Source organism: Ylistrum balloti, unplaced genomic scaffold, assembly GCF_031769215.1.
Source record: "Ylistrum balloti isolate Yb309-2 unplaced genomic scaffold, AGI_CSIRO_Ybal_v1 Utg370792, whole genome shotgun sequence".
Taxonomy (NCBI): domain Eukaryota; kingdom Metazoa; phylum Mollusca; class Bivalvia; order Pectinida; family Pectinidae; genus Ylistrum; species Ylistrum balloti.
Window position 1 is genome coordinate 523337 of NW_026782462.1, and position 26570 is coordinate 549906.

Genomic DNA, 26570 nt, shown 5'->3' on the forward strand with positions numbered 1-26570 from the left:
TTGTTGTTTGTATTTGCCTAAATCTGCAATGTTTTTTGTGTTTTCCTGAATATACAACAATGTTGAAAATTGAAAGCGTTGTTTAACTAGTGCCAAATTCATAAACATAATCACAGATATGGAAAAGATAAATGACACAGGTGTGTCAGTTCCCGATATTTCCTTGTTAAACAGCTGACATTCTCGCTTGATATAGTTGATTATTGGTAAGTAACTTCTGTTACCACTGAGGACCAACTGTGAGGTGATTCTAATCACCAGTGAAGTTACCCAACTCTTTTGTGTTCTTTCTCACACAAGTCATGTTGTGACCTACAGTCAATCTTACTCCTCATGGTCACTGTTTACACATACTCATACTAACACAACAATACATGTACATTGTTATCAACTTTATTGCATATACATCCTCAACTGTGGTAACTTGTCTGTTATGGATTCCATACACTTCCCTAGACTTGTGTCGGGGTTTTGTGAAGAGAATTCCAGTAATGTAGACAATAACTCTGCCTTTCTCATGCGATCTGAAATAGAAAAAAATGTATATAATTAATGATGAAATTGTCTGCGGGAAATACACAGGTTCATTGGAATGTAGAGAGAAAACATTTCAGTTTACACAGACAGACTATTTTTTCTTTATATAGAATTGTATATTGATGGCGATAACAGACTTGTTCAACCTATTTATAGTTTTGTTATATGTAGAAGTAAATTTTCTCCCCTAATTCGAAGCTAGTTACATTGTAGGTTTGTCTTTTACTATATGGAAGTCAATGATCATACAAGTAACAAGAGGTAAATAGGGCCTGAAGGTTTGGCTCTAATGGGAGGTAAGACTCACAGTTTGTACAGAATAAAGTAGCCTTAACCAAAGGATGCTTCAAATCAAATTTGAACAAAACTGAACCATTTCAATAGAAGAAGAATTTTGAAGAATTTGCTCTATTTCCCCTATTTTAGCCTTGTCCCTCTTGCCCCAGGGGGCCAAGAACCACTATTGATACAAAATTGATCCCCTTCACCCAAGCATGCCTCAGATTAAACCAGAACAGAATCCAGTCATTCCTACTGAAGAGAAATTATTTTAAAGAATTTGCACAAATTCCCTAATGAACCCAACCTATCCCAACAAAGGGAGCCACGACACATCATTTTTAAGAAATGGGGCAAAGCCACAATTGGCCGGGTTGCGGGATGAGTGCAATGTGATATGGTATTTATAGGACAGTTAAGGGTGTTTCATATATATAAACATCCTAGAAAGTTTCAAGCTTCTACTATGTGCAGCCCGGCCAAAAATTATTTCAAATTTGCCCATATGCTTCAGACTAATATGGTCGAAATTAAATTATCTCTACACGGGGAGAAGGATTTAAAAGGATTACTCTAGTTCCCATATTGGGCCTGGTCAAGGCCTGCTGTTTATGCAAAATTGATTTTAGGTCTTACCAGGCCCTAGGAGGTTTATGGGTCAGAGAAGATGCATTATAGGTACATTTATAAGTTACCCAGGACGATGTTACTGATTCACGTATGAGACGTGCAGGATATAAAAATAATGCTGAATATCAGTTCTATATAATATAAACCTCATTGTTTGTAAGGCCAATGCGATGGAAGTTGTGGCCAGTTTTGAGCTGGTGTCTACTTACTGCAATTTTGTATTGCTTCAGACAAGTTGTTTTCAAAAGATACCATGGCATCTATATCATCGGACTTGACCAGCGTATCAAGAAGAGTGTCAATCAACTTTGGCTACAAATTAAAACAAAATAACAAATAAAACAAAAACAACAAAAGTGAAGAAAACACAATATAGAATTACATTCAGAATGTATATCTAATGCTTGTTTTTGATTTAAAACAGAATACTAAATTCATTAACAATAGATTTTTCAATTTCAATTATACACATTTTCTTGAGACTAATGCTAACAATAATTCATAGACCCATTATCAAGCCATCAAGGTATCCATACATAAAGTAAAACCTGTTCCAAAGTGGGTTTACTGCCACACAACAAATCTAGTCTGTCAAGAAGTAATTCCTGGTGTCTGAAGTATGATTTAAAATAACAAAACATCTAATGGTGTGTTACAAAGCATAAAAATGAAAGTATCCTTGGAATCCTACCTCTTATGAAGAGTATTGCATTGATAAACAGAAGAAAGCCCTTCAGTGTCCCTTACATTACTCTAAGTATGGGCCCGAGTCTCCCAATTCTGACATCATTGCCTAAAGTATGCAATTTAGTGTTGTGTCTGATGTTATATCTTATTGTAAAAAACCTAATTGTTTTCAAATAATTATTATTTTCTTCTGGAAAATGTTCTGTTTATCCAGTGATGCTAGAATACATGCATTACTGACTGAAATTATAAGAATTTTTTAAATATCCTTATAAAATACTGACTTAGCTGTAAAATGTTAAAAACAGAAAAAGAAGAGATGATCAATTGGATAAGATGTGAACATGATGTCACAATAGTATGGGATAAATACGAACCAAACCTGTTGTGAAATTGAGAGGTAACATGGCTTGATGGGATGGAATAGAATATCGTGGGTTATGCTTCAATTTATATGCCCCAACGACCTTCCCTCCCCCCTAAAATGACAGGGTAATAAAAACAACATTTTTCATCACTATGACATCCTGCTCCTCACCTTTTGGCAAAAACAAAAATATATGATTATTCAGATCAACCTGGTCTTCCCTTACCTTTCTAAACAGGTTCAGTAGTAACCTCTGTATCACAATGCTATTCCTAGCCATGACTACTTTCAGGAATGTCGGATTTTTCTGCAATGAAATGTAGATCTATTTCAAAATATACTGCAACTAATGATTCTTTCTGTTATAACTTAGAACTATCATTTTTGTTCTTTCTTACTAACTTTCTACATTTAAGTTTCAGCGAATTTGTCTTTGTATGATATGATACAGTGCTACAAGATGTCTATATATCTGCCACTAGGATTTGTCTTTGTATGATATGATATAGTGCTACAACATGTCTATATATCTGCCACTAGGATTTTTGTTTGTATGATATGATACAGTGCTACAAGATGTCTGTATATCTGCCACTAGGATTTGTCTTTGTATGATATGATACAGTGCTACAAGATGTCTATATATCTGCCACTAGGATTTTTGTTTGTATGATATGATACAGTGCTACAAGATGTCTATATATCTGCCACTAGGATTTTTGTATGATATGATACAGTGCTACAAGATGTCTATATATCTGCCACTAGGATTTGTCTCTGTATGATATGATACAGTGCTACAAGATGTCTATATATCTGCCACTAGGATTTTCTTTGTATGATATGATACAGTGCTATGTCTATATATCTGCCACTAGGAGATGTCTATATATCTGCCACTGTCTTTGTATGATATGATACAGTGCTACAAGATGTCTATATATCTGCCACTAGGATTTGTCTTTGTATGATATGATACAGTGCTACAAGATGTCTATATATATATATCTTTGCCACTAGGATATCTGTCTTTGTATGATATGATACAGTGCTACAAGATGTCTATATATCTGCCACTAGGATTTTTTTGTATGATATGATACAGTGCTACAAGGATTTTCTTTGTATGATGTCTATATATACTGCCACTAGGATTTTCTTTGTATGATATGATACAGTGCTACAAGATGTCTATATATCTGCCACTAGGATTTGTCTTTGTATGATATGATACAGTGCTACAAGATGTCTATATATCTGCCACTAGGGATGTCTATATATCTGCCACTTGTATGATATGATACAGTGCTACAAGATGTCTATATATCTGCCACTAGGATTTTTCTTTGTATGATATGATACAGTGCTACAAGATGTCTATATATCTGCCACTAGGATTTGTCTTTGTATGATATGATACAGTGCTACAAGATGTCTATATATCTGCCACTAGGATTTTTGTTTGTATGATATGATACAGTGCTACAAGATGTCTATATATCTGCCACTAGGATTTTTGTTTGTATGATATGATACAGTGCTACAAGATGTCTATATATCTGCCACTAGGATTTTTGTATGATATGATACAGTGCTACAAGATGTCTATATATCTGCCACTAGGATTTGTCTTTGTATGATATGATACAGTGCTACAAGATGTCTATATATCTGCCACTAGGATTTGTCTTTGTATGATATGATATGATACAGTGCTACAAGATGTCTATATATCTGCCACTAGGATTTGTCTTTGTATGATATGATACAGTGCTATAAGATGTCTATATATCTGCCACTAGGATTTGTCTTTGTATGATATGATACAGTGCTACAAGATGTCTATATATCTGCCACTAGGATTTGTCTTTGTATGATATGATACAGTGCTACAACATGTCTATATATCTGCCACTAGGATTTTTGTATGATATGATACAGTGCTACAAGATGTCTATATATCTGCCACTAGGATTTTTGTTTGTATGATATGATACAGTGCTACAAGATGTCTGTATATCTGCCACTAGGATTTGTCTTTGTATGATATGATACAGTGCTACAAGATGTCTATATATCTGCCACTAGGATTTGTCTTTGTATGATATGATACAGTGCTACAAGATGTCTATATATCTGCCACTAGGATTTTTGTATGATATGATACAGTGCTACAAGATGTCTATATATCTGCCACTAGGATTTTTGTATGATATGATACAGTGCTACAAGATGTCTATATATCTGCCACTAGGATTTGTCTTTGTATGATATGATACAGTGCTACAAGATGTCTATATATCTGCCACTACAACATGTCTATATATCTGCCACTAGGATTTGTCTTTGTATGATATGATACAGTGCTACAAGATGTCTATATATCTGCCACTAGGATTTTTGTATGATATGATACAGTGCTACAAGATGTCTATATACACTAGGACATGTCTATATATGTCTTTGTATGATATATATCAAGATGTCTATATATCTGCCACTAGGATTTTTGTATGATATGATACAGTGCTACAAGATGTCTATATATCTGCCACTAGGATTTGTCTTTGTATGATATGATACAGTGCTACAGGATGTCTATATATCTGCCACTAGGATTTGTCTTTGTATGATATGATACATACAAGATGTCTATATATCTGCCACTAGGATTTGTTTGTATGATATATATCTGTCTATATATCTGCCACTAGGATTTATCTTTGTATGATATGATACAGTGCAACAAGATGTCTATATATCTGCCACTAGGATTTGTCTTTGTATGATATGATACAGTGCAACAAGATGTCTATATATCTGCCACTAGGATTTATCTTTGTATGATATGATACAGTGCTACAACATGTCTATATATCTGCCACTAGGATTTATCTTTGTATGATATGATACAGTGCTATATCTGCCACTAGGATTTTTGTATGATATGATACAGTGCTACAAGATGTCTATATATCTGCCACTAGGATTTGTCTTTGTATGATATGATACAGTGCTACAAGATGTCTATATATCTGCCACTAGGATTTGTCTTTGTATGATATGATACAGTGCTACAAGATGTCTATATATCTGCCACTAGGATTTGTCTTTGTATGATATGATACAGTGCTATAAGATGTCTATATATCTGCCACTAGGATTTTTGTATGATATGATACAGTGCTACAAGATGTCTATATATCTGCTAGGATTTGTTTTTGTATGATATGATACACTAGGTCTATATATTGCCACTAGGATTTTTGTATGATATGATACAGTGCTACATGTCTATATATGTCTATATATCTGCCACTATATATTGCCACTCTTTGTATGATATGATACAGTGCTACAAGATGTCTATATATCTGCCACTAGGATTTTTGTTTGTATGATATGATACAGTGCTACAAGATGTCTATATATCTGCCACTAGGATTTGTCTTTGTATGATATGATACAGTGCTACAAGATGTCTATATATCTGCCACTAGGATTTGTCTTTGTATGATATGATACAGTGCTACAAGATGTCTATATATCTGCCACTAGGATTTGTCTTTGTATGATATGATACAGTGCTACAAGATGTCTATATATCTGCCACTAGGATTTGTCTTTTTATGATATGATACAGTGCTACAACATGTCTATATATCTGCCACTAGGATTTTTGTATGATATGATACAGTGCTACAAGATGTCTATATATCTGCCACTAGGATTTTTGTATGATATGATACAGTGCTACAACATGTCTATATATCTGCCACTAGGATTTTTGTATGATATGATACAGTGCTACAAGATGTCTATATATCTGCCACTAGGATTTTTGTATGATATGATATGATACAGTGCTACAACATGTCTATATATCTGCCACTAGGATTTGTCTTTGTATGATATGATACAGTGCTACAAGATGTCTATATATCTGCCACTAGGATTTGTCTCTGTATGATATGATACAGTGCTACAAGATGTCTATATATCTGCCACTAGGATTTGTCTTTGTATGATATGATACAGTGCTACAAGATGTCTATATATCTGCCACTAGGATTTGTCTTTGTATGATATGATACAGTGCTACAAGATGTCTATATATCTGCCACTAGGATTTGTCTTTGTATGATATGATACAGTGCTACAAGATGTCTATATATCTGCCACTAGGATTTGTCTTTGTATGATATGATACAGTGCTACAAGATGTCTATATATCTGCCACTAGGATTTTCTTTGTATGATATGATACAGTGCTACAAGATGTCTATATATCTGCCACTAGGATTTGTCTTTGTATGATATGATACAGTGCTACAAGATGTCTATATATCTGCCACTAGGATTTTTGTATGTATGATATGATACAGTGCTACAACATGTCTATATATCTGCCACTAGGATTTGTCTTTGTATGATATGATACAGTGCTACAACATGTCTATATATCTGCCACTAGGATTTTTCTTTGTATGATATGATACAGTGCTACAAGATGTCTATATATCTGCCACTAGGATGTCTTTGTATGATATATCAGTGCTATATACAAGGATGTCTATATATCTGCCACTAGGATTTTTTTGTATGATATGATACAGTGCTACAAGATGTCTATATATCTGCCACTAGGACTTTGTAGGATTTGTCTATATATTTGTAGGATGTCTTTGTATGATATGATACAGTGCTACAAGATGTCTATATATCTGCCACTAGGATTTGTCTTTGTATGATATGATACAGTGCTACAAGATGTCTATATATCTGCCACTAGGATTTGTCTTTGTATGATATGATACAGTGCTACAAGATGTCTATATATCTGCCACTAGGATTTTTTTGTATGATATGATACAGTGCTACAAGATGTCTATATATCTGCCACTAGGATTTGTCTTTGTATGATATGATACAGTGCTACAAGATGTCTATATATCTGCCACTAGGATTTGTCTTTGTATGATATGATACAGTGCTACAAGATGTCTATATATCTGCCACTAGGATTTTTGTATGATATGATACAGTGCTACAAGATGTCTATATATCTGCCACTAGGATTTGTCTTTGTATGATATGATACAGTGCTATAAGATGTCTATATATCTGCCACTAGGATTTGTCTTTGTATGATATGATACAGTGCTACAAGATGTCTATATATCTGCCACTAGGATTTTTTTTGTATGATATGATACAGTGCTACAACATGTCTATATATCTGCCACTAGGATTTGTCTTTGTATGATATGATACAGTGCTACAAGATGTCTATATATCTGCCACTAGGATTTGTCTTTGTATGATATGATACAGTGCTACAAGATGTCTATATATCTGCCACTAGGATTTGTCTTTGTATGATATGATACAGTGCTACAACATGTCTATATATCTGCCACTAGGAATGTTTTGTAGTGCTACAAGATGTCTATATATCTGCCACTAGGATTATATATCGAGTATCTGGAATTATCACATAATGCAATGATTACAATGCTTTGTATCAAATTTTAAATTTGACTAAAGCGTAAAAAAGAGAAGTGTTCTTGGTATTTCTTAGTGAATGTTTCTGTAGTGAACAGCAATAATAATCTTTAACTGTCAAATCTAAGAGGGTTGTCTGTCAGCCTTTTTGTTTTTCCAATCTGACCCAAAATAAAACAGGCACAACTAGAGACCAAAGGGAATCTACAAATGAAATTTGAGAAAGAGATCTACTTAGGAAACAGCAATCACTAACTTACAATGTCAAAATCAAAGATTGCTATCTTCAGGGTTATTTTATTTTCCTGATCAGTCCCAAATTCAAACGGGTACAGCTAGGCACCAAGAGAAATCTACAAATGAAACTTGTGCAAGACCACTCCAGTAAGTCTCAAGAAATTGTGAAAACAAACTTTTATTGTCAAAATCCAATATGGCTTCCTGTCAGCCTTTCATTTTTTTTGACTAGTCCCAAAATTATGCAACAACTAGTGCCAAGGAAAATCTATAATGGAAAAAAATACCTATCCTGCACTGTTATAGAAATAGCAATCATAAATTCTCATAGTCAAAATGCAAGATGGCTGTCTTCAGCCATTTTGTATTTCTGATCGGATCCAAAACCAAAAGGGGACAACAAGGGACCAAAGAAAATTGAAGTAAGTTTGAGAACGATTCATCAAGTACTTCTCTGGAAACAAACAATTACAACAAAATATTACAGTCAATCACCAATATGCCACCTGTCAAATCAAGTGTTTTTAGCAGAGTCCAAAAATAGGTTAGGACAATGTACAACTAGGGACGAAAGAGTACCTACGATATACATATATGAGATTTGTAGAAGATTCATCCTGTTCTTATCAAGGAGTAGAGATAAGAAGGACAGATGGACATACTACAGAAAACTGACTACTGATGAGATTGGAAATGTTCACCATCTGATAACTTTGGGGTAATAACAACAGGTTGTTCCATCCGAAATGCTATTTCCCTTCATATTAAAACCTCAAAACAACAGGCTGTTCTATGAGTAATACATAATATTCTTTTCTCTCAACCCTTAAACTTTCTCAACATCTGTCATATCAAAACTATTGTCATTCTAATGGTATTTGCTTTAAAGTGTGTTTGGGAGATTTTATCAAACTCAACTTTCAATTGAAGTAAAATGTACTGCAAAAAATCAGGTTGTCAGTATGTACATTCTTAAACAGATATTCCTAATATTGTAACATGCTTTTTAAAATGATATAAATAGAAACTCAATATCTATAAATTAAAATATTTTAATATTTCATATACTTTTCCCAAAATATAGAGAGACCATCAGAGAAAGACAGCTCAAATTTTTCGGCCACAAAGCAGAGCTGACGGAATAAAGAAACTGTTATGGAGTGGCAAAATATGTGGAAACAAGAGCAGAAAAAGACAACGCACAAAATTCACAGCCAGCTTAAACAAATTTACAACAAATAAAGAGGACACCAGCAATAAACTTATGAGAAAGACCAAGAACAGGGCCATGATCGTCGATGTCTGCAAGACCAGACCAGACACTTAAAGAAGAAAATAGAGATATAGCAGCTAGATTTTCACATGATTCGTCCATGTGGAAAATATATCACGTTACACATGTACTTTTAAGATGTATGATATTTCAAAGAAAGACATTAAAATTCCTCTTTATTATGCCATAACTTGAAAGATTTTTCTCGGCTTCATCTGGGACCGAGGATGCAGAATGCATAAAGTCAGACAAATTATACATTTACAGAACTTTTAGGGAAGTAGAAAATGGAGAACCTTTCTGAACAAGGTCTTCTCTGTCCTCCTTAATCAGTTGTACTATCACATCAACACAAATCTGGTAGTCTCTTCTTCTGTTGTAGTTCAGATAGGCAATGTAAGCTGTAGCCAGGAGATCAACATCCTTCCTATCAACAAGTCAATAGTAAAACAGCAAGTGACTGTACTATTGTATATATCACAAATCAAAAGGTATCATCAAAGGTATATATTTGACAACAACAATTTACATTTACCTCCCAAGTTAACAAGAAGGTTAAGGTCAGCTGAGTCTATTTCATTAGCAACCATCCTCCATACACGATGTAAAAAGAATACTTGCAGTGTGACCAACACCATAAATAGAACTAAGGAGACATTGAGAACGATATGACTTGGTTTTAAAGTAAATGTTTATATGTGACCCCTGTCCATATCTAAACCTGACCCCTGAACTCAATCAATAGAATATATCATGAAGATGACTCTAGATCATACATTTCATCAGACAATGTTGTTGGCAATTTTGAACTAATTCCATAATTAATACAAGAGATCCCAGAGGGATCTTGGTGCCGTCCGTTGTTTGATCTGTATATGCTCTGTGAAAGCTGGATCTTTTCCCTCTTTTTCTCTTCTTTTCTTTGTTTTTGCTTTTAATGATAAGACATTTAATTATTCCTTTACAGAAATAGTAATCATGATCTTTACCAGCCAAATCCAAAATGGCCACCTGAAAGCCATTTTGTATCTTCTGATCAGTCCCATAATCAACTGAACACAAGGAGAGACTAAAGGGAACATACATATGAAATTTGAGATCTATACATTCAGTACTTCTTAAGAAATAGCAATAACAAATAACAAAATCAAAGATGGCTGTCTGTCGGCCATTTTGCTTTCTTTTATTAGTCCCAAACTCAAATAGGCACAACAAGGGATCAAGGAAAGCATACACATGAATTTAAGAAAGATGTATGGTGTAGTTCTCAAGAAATAGCAATAACAATTTTTACTTGTCAAAATCCAAGGTGTCTGTTAGCCATTTTGTTTTTTAGATCAGACCCAAAATCAAATGGGCACCACTAGGTACCAAGTGGAACTGGCATCTGAAATCTAAGAAAGATGCATTCTGTACTTCTCAAAAAATAGCCATAGCAAACTGTCAAAGTCAAAATCCAAGATGTCTGTCTGTCTGATAAAAAAAGTGTTTACAGATGGGAAATTACAGACCATGGACGCAGAGCGATCTGAATGTCAGAATTTATGGCATTTAATGAAGCATTCAGTATTTAAATTCACTTTGATTTTACAATTGAACAAAAAACATACCCCATCATATAGGATTTCATCAGGCCTGCTTTAAGAAGATGATCGTCGCTCTGGCTAATATGTACTCTGAATCTTTGTAAACATGCAAAGGCTTGTGAGGGTGGGAGTAACTGCATCAATACCTCTGGTAGTACTTTGGGGAGAATAATTGTACCGGACGTCTTATCCATGTGCTGCAGGCAAAAGTCTATGCTCTCCATCACTCCTGTAAAATACATCTTTTTTGCATTTTTTCCCACTAAAGATAATTTTCAATATCTACAAACAAAATCCTAGGACTAATCTATGCTTGAACACCTAAGATATATAACACTGAAAATATATGATGGATATTTCTGTTGGTTATAATTATCAATGACTGTACATTTTCCCCCAAATTATTCTTAGTTTATTGCAATACCAAATTAAACCTATTTCATCACATATTTGTGATTAAATAAAGGTATTTTTCCTTTGCAGCAGTTACTTTTTTGTTCTTTCAAGACAAATATCTTACTACTTGATATCTGTTCCTACAGCAGAGAGGAAGTCTGATGTTATTTTGTTTTGTGAGAAAATGACTTACCCTCTTTATATCCATTCTTTAGCATCACAGTAGCATTTGACACTACTTTAGCTAAGTTACCGATGTACTTTGGACTTAAACAAATCCTGTAATAATAATAATCAATGGTGATACAAGCATATCAATGTACAAACATAACAATGTACAAATATTACAATATACAAGCATAACAATGTACAAACATATCAATGTACAAACATATCAATGTACAAACATATAGCAAAGTACCAACATAACATGTAAATAAATGTACAAACATATCAATGTACAAACATATAGCAAAGTACCAACATATCAATGTACAAACATATCAATGTACAAACATATCAATGTACAAACATATCAATGTACAAACATATAGCAAAGTACCAACATAACATGTAAAAAAATGTACAAACATAACAATGTACAAACATATAGCAAAGTACCAACATATCAATGTACAAACATATCAATGTACAAACATATCAATGTACAAACATATCAATGTACAAACATATCAATGTACAAACATATAGCAAAGTACCAACATAACATGTAAAAAAATGTACAAACATAACAATGTACAAACATATCAATGTACAAACATATAGCAAAGTACCAACATAACATGTAAATAAAAATTGTACAAACATATAAATGTACAAACATATCAATGTACAAACATATCAATGTACAAACATATCAATGTACAAACATATCAATGTACAAACATATAGCAAAGTACCAACATAACATGTAAAAAAATGTACAAATATAACAATATACAAACATATCAATGTACAAACATATAGCAAAGTACCAACATAACATGTAAATAAAAATTGTACAAACATATCAATGTACAAACATATCAATGTACAAACATACCAATGTACAAACATATCAATGTACAAACATATCAATGTACAAACATATCAATGTACAAACATATCAATGTACAAACATAACAATGTACAAACATATCAATGTACAAACATATAGCAAAGTACCAACATATCAATGTACAAACATATCAATGTACAAACATATCAATGTACAAACATATCAATGTACAAACATATAGCAAACTACCAACATAACATGTAAAAAAATGTACAAACATATAGCAGTACCAACATATCAATGTACAAACATATCAATGTACAAACATATCAATGTACAAACATATAGCAAAGTACCAACATAACATGTAAAAAAATGTACAAACATAACAATGTACAAACATATCAATGTACAAACATACAGCAAAGTACCAACATAACATGTAAAAAAATGTACAAACATAACAATGTACAAACATATCAATGTACAAACATATCAATGTACAAACATATAGCAAAGTACCAACATAACATGTAAAAAAATGTACAAACATAACAATGTACAAACATATCAATGTACAAACATATAGCAAAGTACCAACATAACATGTAAATAAAAATTGTACAAACATATCAATGTACAAACATATCAATGTACAAACATATCAATGTACAAACATATCAATGTACAAACATAACAATGTACAAACATATCAATGTACAAACATATAGCAAAGTACCAACATAACATGTAAAAAAAATGTACAAACATAACAATGTACAAACATATCAATGTACAAACATATAGCAAAGTACCAACATAACATGTAAATAAAAATTGTACAAACATATCAATGTACAAACATATCAATGTACAAACATATCAATGTACAAACATATCAATGTACAAACACATAGCAAAGTACCAACATAACATGTAAATAAAAATTGTACAAACATATCAATGTACAAACATATAGCAAAGTACTAACATAACATGTAAATAAAAATTGTACAAACATAACAATGTACAAACATATAGCAAAGTACCAACATAACATGTAAAAAAATGTACAAACATAACAATGTACAAACATATAGCAAAGTACCAACATAACATGTAAAAAAATGTACAAACATAACAATGTACAAACATATAGCAAAGTACCAACATAACATGTAAAAAATGTACAAACATAACAATGTACAAACATATAGCAAAGTACCAACATAACATGTAAAAAAATGTACAAACATAACAATGTACAAACATATAGCAAAGTACCAACATAACATGTAAAAAAATGTACAAACATAACAATGTACAAACATATAGCAAAGTACCAACATAACATGTAAAAAAATGTACAAACATAACAATGTACAAACATATAGCAAAGTACCAACATAACATGTAAAAAAATGTACAAACATACAATGTACAAACATATAGCAAAGTACCAACATGACATGTAAAAAAATGTACAAACATAACAATGTACAAACATATAGCAAAGTACCAACATAACATGTAAATAAAAATTGTACAAACATAACAATATACAAACATTACAATATACAAATATTACAATATACAAATATTACAATATACAAATACAAACATTACAATGTACAAATATTACAATGTACAAATATTACAATGTACAAATATTACAATATACAAATATTACAATGTACAAATTTCACAATGTACAAACATATAGCAAAGTACCAACATAACATGTAAATAAAAATTGTACAAACATAACAATATACAAACATTACAATGTACAAATATTACAATATACAAATATTACAATATACAAACATTACAATGTACAAATATTACAATGTACAAATATTACAATATACAAATATTACAATATACAAACATTACAATGTACAAACATTACAATGTACAAATATTACAATATACAAATATTACAATATACAAACATTACAATGTACAAACATTACAATGTACAAATATTACAATATACAAATATTACAATATACAAACATTACAAGGTACAAATATTACAATGTACAAATATTACAATATACAAATGTTACAATATACAAACATTACAATGTACAAATATTACAATATACAAATATTACAATATACAAACATTACAATGTACAAATATTACAATGTACAAATATTACAATATACAAACATTACAATATACAAATATTACAATGTACAAATTTCACAATGTACAAACAGTAATGTACACAGCATTTTCGAATTATGAAATTGTTTAGCACCAGCTCTAACATGTAACCAAGAGTTAATGATGTGTTCAATATAAGGATTAACAACTAAAATCCTTCTGATCACAAGATATTAATGATTTAGCCTTTAATATTAATGAAAAGATATCTATCAGCAATATAATGTAACATCACCACCTAATTCTGATGTCTGAAATTATAAGACTTTTATGATTTTTATGATTATGTCCCTTCCTGTCATCAATAAAGTTATAGAAAAAATACATTTCTAGGGCTGAAGAGGGATCTTCTATGAACAGAATACAAATTACTTACATTTCCTTGAGGTAATGTAGAGACTGTGGGTAGTTGCCGAGTTTTAAATACATTGTATGTACATATGCTGCACCTAATGATTTAACAGCTGGAAGTCGTGGATCATCACTTTCTTCTGCCAAGAGGTTTCTGTAGAGATCAAGAGCTGCTGCCTCCTCCTGTATTTGGTATATATATAATCATTGTGAGTCAGTAACTGTGGACTATAAAATTAAGGTTTCTGTAGAGATCAAGAGCTGCTGCCTCCTCCTGTATTTGGTATATATATAATCATTGTGAGTCAGTAACTGTGGACTATAAAATTAAGGTTTCTGTAGAGATCAAGAGCTGCTGCCTCCTCCTGTATTTGGTATATATATAATCATTGTGAGTCAGTAACTGTGGACTATAAAATTAAGGTTTCTGTAGAGATCAAGTGCTTCAGCCTCCTCCTGTATTTGGTATATATATAATCATTGTGAGTCAGTAACTGTGGACTATAAAATTAAGGTTTCTGTAGAGATCAAGTGCTTCAGCCTCCTCCTGTATGTGGTATATATAGAAATCATTGTGAGCTTTGGGGAAAATGTACATTCTATAATGATAATTATAATCAATAGAAATATCCACCTTATATTTTCAGTGTTATGCATTTTAAAGTGTTCAAACATTAATTGTTCATAGGATTTTGTTTGTAGATATTGTAATTAAAACCTTATCACAAAACATCAAGTGTGTAACATAACTTCAAAAGTATGGATGAAGGGAGATAAATCAAACAGTGTTGATGATAAAATTGTTTCTTCCAAACAATTAGAAAAAAAAACCTCTTTCCCACACCAATTCAAATATCATTCCAAAATTTATGACCCATATCAGAATTGCACATCTGTGCAAAGAACTCATCACTCTGCACACAATTGTGTGATATAGAAAATTTCATCCAGTCTTTCAATAGAGCATGCAACATACAGACATCCTGCCCACATCATGTTGTGCAATTCAACAACTGTACATGTATATGAAGAGTCTCTACAATTCATGTTAGCACACCTTCTCCTTTACAGATTCAGAAATAAGGCCTGATAACTCCTCTGTCCTATAGTGAAAACATTACTCAGGGACAGATCAATATTAGAACACCTTGTCCCTTATAGATTATGTAATAGGGCCTCACTCCCCCTCCTCCAATCTATTGTGAAAACATTATAATCAATATAATGAAATATCATGATGGCCACATCTTCATGGATTTATATTCAATTGTTTTATCATCAGATTTATTGTTCTATATAAATATAAGTATATCAAACATTACAATACTATTGTAATAGGGAGTCAGTTAACATATGACACGAGTCAATATTTAAACAATACAGATATATATCTGAGTCAATATTTAAACAATACAGATATATATCTGAGTCAATATTTAAACAATACATATATATATCTGAGTCAATATTTAAACAATACATCATGTTGTGCAATTCAACAACTGATATATATCTGAGTCAATATTTAAACAATACAGATATATATCTGAGTCAGATATATAATATTTAAACAATACAGATATATATCTATCAATATTTAAACAATTCAGATATATACTGAGTCAATATTTAAACAATACAGATATATATCTGAGTCAATATTTATACAATACAGATATATATCTGAGTCAATATTTATACAATACAGATATATATCTGAGTCAATATTTATACAATACAGATATATATCTGAGTCAATATTTAAACAATACATATATATATCTGAATTATTTCTGTTTTAGAATCCTTTCTGAATCCTGACTAGTATACTTACCTGATATACAGTTTTCTCCAGAATTCTGTTTACACAATCTGTGTGTGTTCCATAATGAGGCTGTGTAAAACAGATGGAAACAATTGTAAAATATTCAAGTAGTGTGTACGTTGTTATGTGTTACAAACTATTCTATGACATTATATATTGTACACATGTAGAAGTATGGGTCACTATAACAATGGGCCAATAACAGAAAAGAAAGACCACTTTCATAACAGACAACTGTAAGTACAAGATATAATAAAGAGAATTAACTGAATCACGGTCCCCCACAAATACACACCTCACCCTCACCATGTTGATGATGTGGGGGCGCCGGTGTGCCCTGGGCAACAAACAACTCATTTAATGATGGGTGATCCCACAACTGTACATAGTTTCTGTGTACCTATGTCTGTATATCTTTGACACTACTGAGCAGGAAATTTTTTCATTTGTAATTAACTTACATCATGTACATGTCTTTTCAGCTCTTCATCAGCCTTAGCTTTCTGTGTATCAATATAAATTTGTTACAATTAAACAATCAATTAATTAATAATGACCACTTATCTAATGTAATGATAATCAGTTAAAAACATTAAGTTTTTCTATATATTTGTAGTGATAAGCAAAACCAACTTTTAAATAATACATGTAAAGTAATATTTCATTTAAAACAAAGATTATGTAAATACTGAATAAGATATCCATATATGGTAGAAATAATGTAAAATAAAATACAATTATTGCTGGTCTTATTCATGAAAAGTAAAGTGTAACTAGGTATTTATTTTAGCTGTTGTAAACATTGTACATTTTATCGATTACCACTTAATTGTAAGAAGGGTGTTGTAAACAAAATGTCATTGAGTCTAAATACATAATGTTAATTGTTATCGTTATGTCATTAATTTAGTCGACATCATGTGAAATACATAGTTACATCTAAACAACATGTTCATGGCAGTCCCTATACATGTGTGTATAATATAAAACCTTCTGTTACAATGGTAATTTCATAATAATAATTATATACATTCTGTATACTAGTTATAGTGATCCGATTCATTTCATCACTGTGGTAACTTGTGTGTTGCATTATAAAGTATACCAGTATAGATATACCAGGTACATACATGTGATTTCACTTATTGAGCATGCCTGGATCAAACATTCTTCATTAATACATCAGTGTATACAATGTATAAACAAATGAGTGTGAACATTGTGTAACTTACCAGTGTAGGTAAATCCATGTCAGCAAGCACCACCACCAACTGTAAATATTATATATATATATATGTGAACTAATTTACTACAAAATTTCTGAGCATGAAAAAAAAACTATTGCTCCATGGAAAATCACTAAAAATGTGAATACATTTTCAGGAAATCAAAAGTAATGCAATTTTCTCTAAGAATTTTGCAATATCTGCTCAGTTGATACTGACCCTGAGTAGAAACAGGAAAAATAAGAGGCCCATAGGGCCTGTATAGCTCACTTGGCTTGGCAGAAAATGTTTCATTAAAACTGAAGGAAAAAGATTTCTCAATACCCAAGCAGACAACACACAAGATATCTATTTTCCTATTGGACCTCAACACTCTGTATCTTTAGGGTCAGCCAAACCATTCATACTTTAGACAAAATCATTCCCACTGGTGAAGTACAATTTTAAAATTTGCTCTATTTCCCCTATTGGGCCTCGCCCGTTCCATCCAAAGAGACCAGACCAACCATTGATACAAATTTGATTTCCTTCTGTGTATGAATGCTTCAGACCTGGGCAAATCTGATCATTCTAAACGTAAGAGAGTAGTATTTTAAAGAACTTACAAAATTTTTGCATATTAGATTACAGCCAGTTGTAGGATACCTTAATTGTGCCTTGTACCACATAAGCTGATATCTAATACTTTTCATATCAATTTGTACAATTGAAAAAACTATATAAAAGCAACTTGCATTTTTCCAAGGGGATTGATGAACATTGTCAAGAGCAGACTTCTTCAACTCTTCTGAATCTTTAACATAATTCTGTAGAAAAAAAAGAAGATTAAAACGCACCACTTACAATACTTAATTCAGTGAAACAAATACCGTATACATTTAAGGTTATGAGAAATAAGCACAGGATGAAATGTGTAGTTAAGCATGTAAGTTCATGGCAAACCATAAAGAAACTAGAACTGTCACCAGGATGGTTGACTGACTGATACCCCCACAACCCTAATGAGTCAGTGGACAATGACAGTTTAAGGGAAAAAACTGAGTTCAAGTTTCACATACCATGATTAAAATGTCAGCAAGTTAGTGGCAAGTTTACGTGTTGCCCAGCTGAGCTTGGTCTGATATAATATACACTGTGTCAGTAGTATAAAAACAACCAGAGGAAGAGATCTTTGAAGTAGGTATCATATGTGTCTTTATTTGGGAAATGAAACTAGAGGTTTGAGATAGTGGAAAGATCATTGAAAGGTAGATAATCGTTGAATATGATAATTTTTTCATAAAATGAAGAAAAAAAATAAGATAGATAAATAAAAGGTGTATAACTTTCTTAAAAGAGGTTAAAATGCAAAATTACTTCAGAGGTATAACTCCATATTGTGCTGTCTCTTTCCCAAATTAAAAAAAAAAATAATAACAGAGAATGCACAGCCAGACAAAATTGTGTTCATTTAAAGGGATATAACTCTCTACATGGGGTGAAAATGGAAATCATTACAGAGGTCACAACTCCATATCGTATTATTGGCCATTTCAACAATTTTTTTTAAAAGATCCACTAAAAATTCAGAGAATACGTAGACAGAAAAATATTGTGTTCATTTTTTACATAACCATAACTGTCTCAAAAGGGGGATAGTTTCAAAATCACTGCAGAAGTCACAGCACGTATGGTACTGGCTATGCTAAGACAATAACAGAAATCACAAATAGTCAGAAACATTTGGAATATTCAACCAGGTGTATATAAAGAGGACTAGATGACAGACTGGCTTTAACTGACCAGTGACCAGGTTCTTTTGTTGTTTAATATTTGTACTTTATTTCATTAACATAACCATTGTAAATGTATGACTAACACATGTATTACTCACTAATCTTCATCCTCTACTCACCAATTGTTTCAGTTCCTTCATCAACCTTGTAAGAAATGCTGAAATAATATGATAAACTGTACAGCGTAATGCCTTATCTTGAATTAAGAACATTTAATATTAAGTATACATATCAAGCTTAATCCCGTTGATTTTTAAAAGAAAATAAATAGTAGATTTACTACATAGAGGAGCTCAATGTCATGTGTTTCCTGTACACCTCTAATCAGGATAGGAACTTAATACTAATTGAAATATTTTATTACCTTCCTATATATAATTAAAAGAAACCCTAGTCTGACAGCTTCATGTACAAACTATTTTTGTATTATTATATAAATATAAACTTTATTTTACAACAACTGCAAAACAATCTATATATATTTATAAATTTGATGGCCCTGAGTCAAGGATGTGAGAGGTCTTAATGTGGGAGGAAACCAGAGTATGCAGAAAAAACACACCCACATCTTTTAAATCTGAATGGAACACTGGACATCTGGGTGAAAGTGTGTTACAACTGTGTAAGTTGACCAATATTGTAACATATCAGGTAGTGACTGTATGGGTGTGGTGCATTAGATATCCTGGGCTCCTGAGTATAATCAAGAGTATAAATAGTGTTATATAACAAGTAGTAACTGTATGAGTGTGGTGCATTAGATATCCTGTGTTCATCAATATAATGAAGAGTATAAATATTGTTATAGATAAAAACATCCCAACAATGTTTAAAACTGACTTTCAATACACTTACCTAGTGAAGCTGATGATGAGTCCATGAACAACTTCCTAAAATCTACACGAGATTCTGTAAGTAACTTGACGGATAATTCTACACCTCTAACAATACCATCTGGTTTCTGGGGGAGAGAAAATAACAGAAAGTTTACTTTACCAAAATCAATAGACGTCCGAGACATGTATATCCATGTTGGAGTGTGTTTAACCAGAGTGAGACTGAAATTTGTACATTTACAGTACCAAAATCAATAGACATCCGAGACATGTATATCCATGTTGGAGTGTGTTTAACCAGAGTGAGACTGAAATTTGTACGTTTACAGTACCAAATCAGGAGACATCCGAGACATGTATATACATGCTGGAGTGTGTTTAACCAGAGTGAGACTGAAATTTGTACGTTTACAGTACCAAATCAGGAGACATCCGAGACATGTATATACATGCTGGAGTGTGTTTAACCAGAGTGAGACTGAAATCTGTACATTTATAGTACCAAATCAGGAGACATCCGAGACATGTATATACATGCTGGAGTGTGTTTAACCAGAGTGAGACTGAAATCTGTACATTTATAGTACCAAATCAATAGACGTCTGAGACACGTATATCCATGCTGGAGTGTGTTTAAACATCAATAAGTAGATAATATTCAATATACATAAAAACCTTAACTTATCAATTGTTAAAGGGAGGTAGCTCAAGAGAGCATGGATTGGAATTTCAACAGAGACTATTTTGACAGATAAAACTTGTACAATGTTTCTGTGTGACGACATTATCTAATTTAATCAAGTAAATAAGTTGTTGTGGCTACGGTCATCAACATAAAAATTTGTATTTTATATAAATACTTTATCTAATTAAATATACAGGTGTATTTACCTTAGATGCTTCACTATTATGGAAGCATTGAATGAATGAACGTCCTCTCTTAAAAGGAAGGCAGAACACAAGAAAGGCCTCATCCACATAACCACTCATTAGAAGACTATTTGCACACTTGTGAACAGCAGCATTCAATCTAAATGGTGGATGTCTGATAACTCCTATACTGTTTATTGTCTGCAATATCAATAGAGTATTACAAAGTATAACCAATCAGAAGAAGAGCCATCCTGTCCTTCTCAAGAAATTGTGATAAAAAAATTTTCAAAATACAAGACGGCCACCTTTCAGTAAGGTAAGGAAAAACATATATCTACAAATTCTTTAAAAGATCCATCGAGTATTTCTCTAGAAATGAATATTACAATCTACAATTGTCAAAATCTAAGATTGCTGTCTTGTGTTTTGATAAGTCTCAAAATGGACTTTGAAATTTGAGAAATATCTATCCAGCACTTTTCCAGAAATAGTGATGACTAATATTACTTTCACAATCCAAGATGGCTGCCTATAAGCAGTTTAGTTTTTAGGATCAGTTCCAAAATGAAATAATGCACAACCAGGGTCCAAGGTTTATCTACATATGAAAAATGAGACTGATCCATTGAGTACTTCACCAAATACAGAGATAATAATCTATTGTTGTCAAAATCATAAAGAGCTTGCGATCAGTTCTACAATGGTACAATTTGTGATAAGGGTTCCATGAGAACCTACATTATGAAATTTAAAAAAGATCTGTTCAGGACTTCTCAAGAAATAGCGATAGCAAGAATCAAAGCATTGATGGAAGGCCCGCATGTTAACTAAAATAAAAACGTAAGGAATATAAGAATAGATGAATTGCAACCACAAGAATGAAGCTTGAAAACAGTAGTGTATACATCTATGTCAATATAATATTAACTTGAAACACTTTTTAAACATGCTCTGAAAACTGTATAACTTTATTTTTGAGATATTTTGCAGAAAACATATCATACCTTACTTGCTTGTTTCTGGAATTTATATTGCAGCAATGGTAAAATGATTTGTAGTGTAATAATGGTTTTATCTTCAGCAGATATAGGGTCCTCATTTTCAATTTGTTCAAACGTCTGAAAATATAAAGCATAATCCATATAAAGGTATAGCAATCTATTGAATCATAAAGACAAGTGTTCCCTACAGTAAGTAAATTACCTTGAAGGTCCCTCCCAAAAGCAAGTTCAAGACCTTGATAGTCCCTGCACAAAGGAAGCTAACAAATTTTATAGTCTTCCCTCTATCCTTGATAGTCCCTCCAAACTTGATAGTCTTCCCTCTATCCTTGATAGCCCCTCCAAACAAAAATTTAGCTACAGTGATAGTCTGTGATCACAGGAAGCTAACAATTTTTACAGTCTTCCCTCTAACCTTGATAGTCCCTGCACATAGGAAGCTAACAAATTTTATAGTCTTCCCTCTATCCTTGATAGTCCCTGCACAAAGGAAGCTAACAAATTTTATAGTCTTCCCTCTATCCTTGATAGTTCCTCCAAACAAAAATTTAGCTACAGTGATAGTCTGTGATCACAGGAAGCTAACAATTTTTACAGTCTTCCCCACAGGAAGCTTATTACATCCTTGATAGTCCCTTTCCCATTTTTCTCACAACTCATTAATACTAATTTGCATTTGCTGTTCACTCTGTTACCATTACTTGGTAAGTAATAAACATGTACAACAGTTCATATCTAAAACTCCAGTCTTAAATCAATTTAGACTGAGGTGATTACAGTAAAATCTCACTTCCATGAAATTGCATTACTTAAACATCCCCTAATCATCATAAATACAACAATATATTACATTACATTACAGTTAAAGTTTTAAAGTTGTTGTTTCTCAAGGGTACAGCAACACCTCCCTAGTGAAAGTGACACTGTGTGTCTGCAAAAAACTCAGTAAAATGTATAAATGATTTGTTTTTATACCAATGACTAAATATGTTACCTTTTCGATGGCATCCATGTCCCCTCGTGTAGCATGGAAATAAATAATGGCAGTGAAAGTATCAATGTCCTGCTTGATGTTGTATTCCCTGTTACATAAAAAAGAAGGCCAAGACATCAGTAATATCTGACAGAACAAATCTTATTAATGCTCGTTTATAACTTACATTATAATATTTTAAAAGTCTTTAAAGTCTGCAAAAGTTAATCCTTCACAATGACAATTTGTTGTGTTTAATTTCTGCCTGTCATTTCAATTCAGGAAATATATAATATCATTATGAACTTCATTGTAAAACTCTATACAAAAAACTGAAATGACAGATAAGTTCAATATAAGTACCCTGAGCATTTTAGTTCATGAGAAGTTGTTTGAAAATTTTAAGACATCTGACCAGAGTGAACTTGAAAGTATGTCAAGGTCATTCATTTGCACAAACTTTGTAAATATTCACCCTAGCATGTCACATTGTGTAGTCCCAGTATCTTTTACATTTTGGTTATTAAAAAAAATAAGTGGTTTGAATAATTTAACATATTTTAAGCAGGTTCGGGTCATTCATTTCAACAAGCCTGGTAGCCATTTACCCCAGCATGTTACAGGTACAATATCAGTACCCCATGGTCTTTCGGTTATTGGAAAAAATATCTAAATCAAACAATCTTTTAGAAAAAGAGTACCACAGAACATTTACAATATATGTACATCCCACGCCAAACAAATATTCATGAATCAAAATTTCAAGAGTCACACAAGAAAATCGTGTGACATGTTTTGATGATAAATAAAAGCATACCAAATGTACAGAATGAAAAATATAATTATAAGTATCTGACCAATCAATTGACTGATGATGACTAGAATGTATACTGTTTAACTGTTATAATTATTGTTGAAATACAAGCCGTACGTACTCACAAGGAACTATGGTATGAAAACAAAACCAAAATCATTTATAAGGAGAAACAAGTTTTAAGGAGATGGGTTGAAAGCAAAACAGAAATCTCAGGATAAGAATACTGCCAAGAACAGAGGGCAATACCTTTTTTCAAATTATTGAACCAAAATACTGTTCATGAGAACACAATCATTATGTGGTTTTAAAGCCTACCAAATTCCAAAGATATTGGTTAAAAATTGAGAGAGGTGATACAGGGCAGTAACTCTTATACATGGTCACAATAAGAGGCACCAAGTAAGATGTCACTAAAAATCTTGTGTCAATATTGTTGACAGGTGGTCAGACACATTAACTTAATGTATACTTCAATAATTTTGTTGTGGGGAGTATAACTCCACAGTCATATTCTTCAACACACTGCACATGATACCTAAACCATTTCTAACAAACATGTTGTCAATCCAATAACTTTGTTGTGGGGAGTATAACTCCACAGTCATATTCTTCAACACACTGAACATGATACCTAAAATATTTCTAGCAAACATGTTGTCAATTTAATAATTTTGTTGTGGGGAGTATAAACATATTCTTCAACACACTGTCCAAGATATGTACTAACCCATTTTTAGCAATCAGGTTGACACAAGCATGATTTATCAAACTTGTAAACTTAATCATCAATACATACCTCATAATATCCAGCATGTCCTTTGCTGAAACTGACCTGGAAAATTAATCCTAATTATCAGCTCAATGTTAAAAAATAATGATTAATGAAACATACTTTCCACTAGAATTTTCGAACATAATAGCATCATCTGCTCCAATCAGAATTACACCCTTTCACAATCATATAAACTGCTGCTATCAGAAATCATCCACTTTATAGTATGATAGGTTACCATCAACATTAATCAGGGCCTTTACACTGTAATAATCTGCTACGATGTTAAAGTCTGGCCTTAAGATTACAATCAGCTATATTTTTGGAACATTTTCTTCACATTGGTAATTTCAATAGAATAGGGTGAATGTGTGTACGACAGAAAAGGTGAAAACAGAAACATCATATGTTAACCTGTTTGTGTGAGGTTTTTGAAAGAGAAACGATAGTTTCAGACCTTGTCTTTGCATAAGCTGTTACCAAGTGTTTGAAACAACGGCCATCAACAGTCATGTCAGAATCTTTCATTTCCTTAAGAATTTCACTGCGAAATTAAAAAAAAATGAAATTACATATCAATTTACAGTTATCATTCATACAGTGCAAGTCTTAATGTTAAATCTAATCAGAAACATGTCCCCGTTTACAATGATAGCAGCCACTATACAGCCACATTCTACCTGTGATATGACATCGCAAAAATAACGCAGCACACATGACATTCTCTTTACCTATAAACGCTCCTATGCCCAGTATTTATACAGGTCACATGGATTTTTCATGGAGGCCCCTGTAACTTTGTATATCATCAGTTTGTATTTTACCTATAAACACTCCTATGCCCAGTATTTATACAGGTCACATGGATTTTTCATGGAGGCCCCTGTAACTTTGTATATCATCAGTTTGTATTTTACCTATAAACACTCCTATGCCCAGTATTTATACAGGTCACATGGATTTTTCATGGAGGCCCCTGTAACTTTGTATATCATCAGTTTGTATTTTACCTATAAACACTCCTATGCCCAGTATTTATACAGGTCATATGGATTTTTCATGGAGGCCCCTGTAACTTTGTATATCATCAGTTTGTATTTTACCTATAAACACTCCTATGCCCAGTATTTATACAGGTCACATGGATTATTCATGGAGGCCCCTGTAACTTTGTATATCATCAGTTTGTATTTTCAGTGGGACCCACTTCTATTAATTTCTATTTGTTTTGATATCCCCACCATGTGTTTCTTAATAGAGAGCACTCAGATTAAGTATGTTATAATGTTATCTTATTTACATAGTTTGCCATAATTGTCAAGTGAAATTTTTTCTCAGAAATTGATCAAAATCAAGTATATTTGCCATACAATGTATATATTGGGGCTTTAAGGGGATATTATTGAAACATTTAAATCCTAGGTATTAAA

The 26570-nt window shown here is 32.2% G+C and overlaps 1 protein-coding gene across 1 annotated transcript in view; it reads right to left on the reverse strand.

Annotated features, from left to right (window-relative positions):
* Positions 1-393: 393 nt before the first annotated feature.
* LOC132558490 (uncharacterized) overlaps positions 394-26570 on the reverse strand; it is a 28403-nt gene continuing 2226 nt past the window's right edge. The window contains exons 4-21 of the mRNA XM_060223055.1: positions 25598-25684; positions 25165-25200; positions 23573-23660; positions 22582-22695; positions 21596-21775; positions 20724-20829; positions 19988-20025; positions 18828-18899; positions 18100-18138; positions 17329-17370; positions 16877-16936; positions 15068-15225; positions 11691-11776; positions 11126-11330; positions 9786-9942; positions 2727-2807; positions 1656-1758; positions 394-524 (exon numbers count right to left, since the gene is read on the reverse strand). Of these exons, the coding sequence (XP_060079038.1) occupies positions 394-524; positions 1656-1758; positions 2727-2807; positions 9786-9942; positions 11126-11330; positions 11691-11776; positions 15068-15225; positions 16877-16936; positions 17329-17370; positions 18100-18138; positions 18828-18899; positions 19988-20025; positions 20724-20829; positions 21596-21775; positions 22582-22695; positions 23573-23660; positions 25165-25200; positions 25598-25684 (1783 nt within the window). The remainder of the gene's footprint in view (positions 525-1655; positions 1759-2726; positions 2808-9785; positions 9943-11125; positions 11331-11690; positions 11777-15067; positions 15226-16876; positions 16937-17328; positions 17371-18099; positions 18139-18827; positions 18900-19987; positions 20026-20723; positions 20830-21595; positions 21776-22581; positions 22696-23572; positions 23661-25164; positions 25201-25597; positions 25685-26570) is intronic.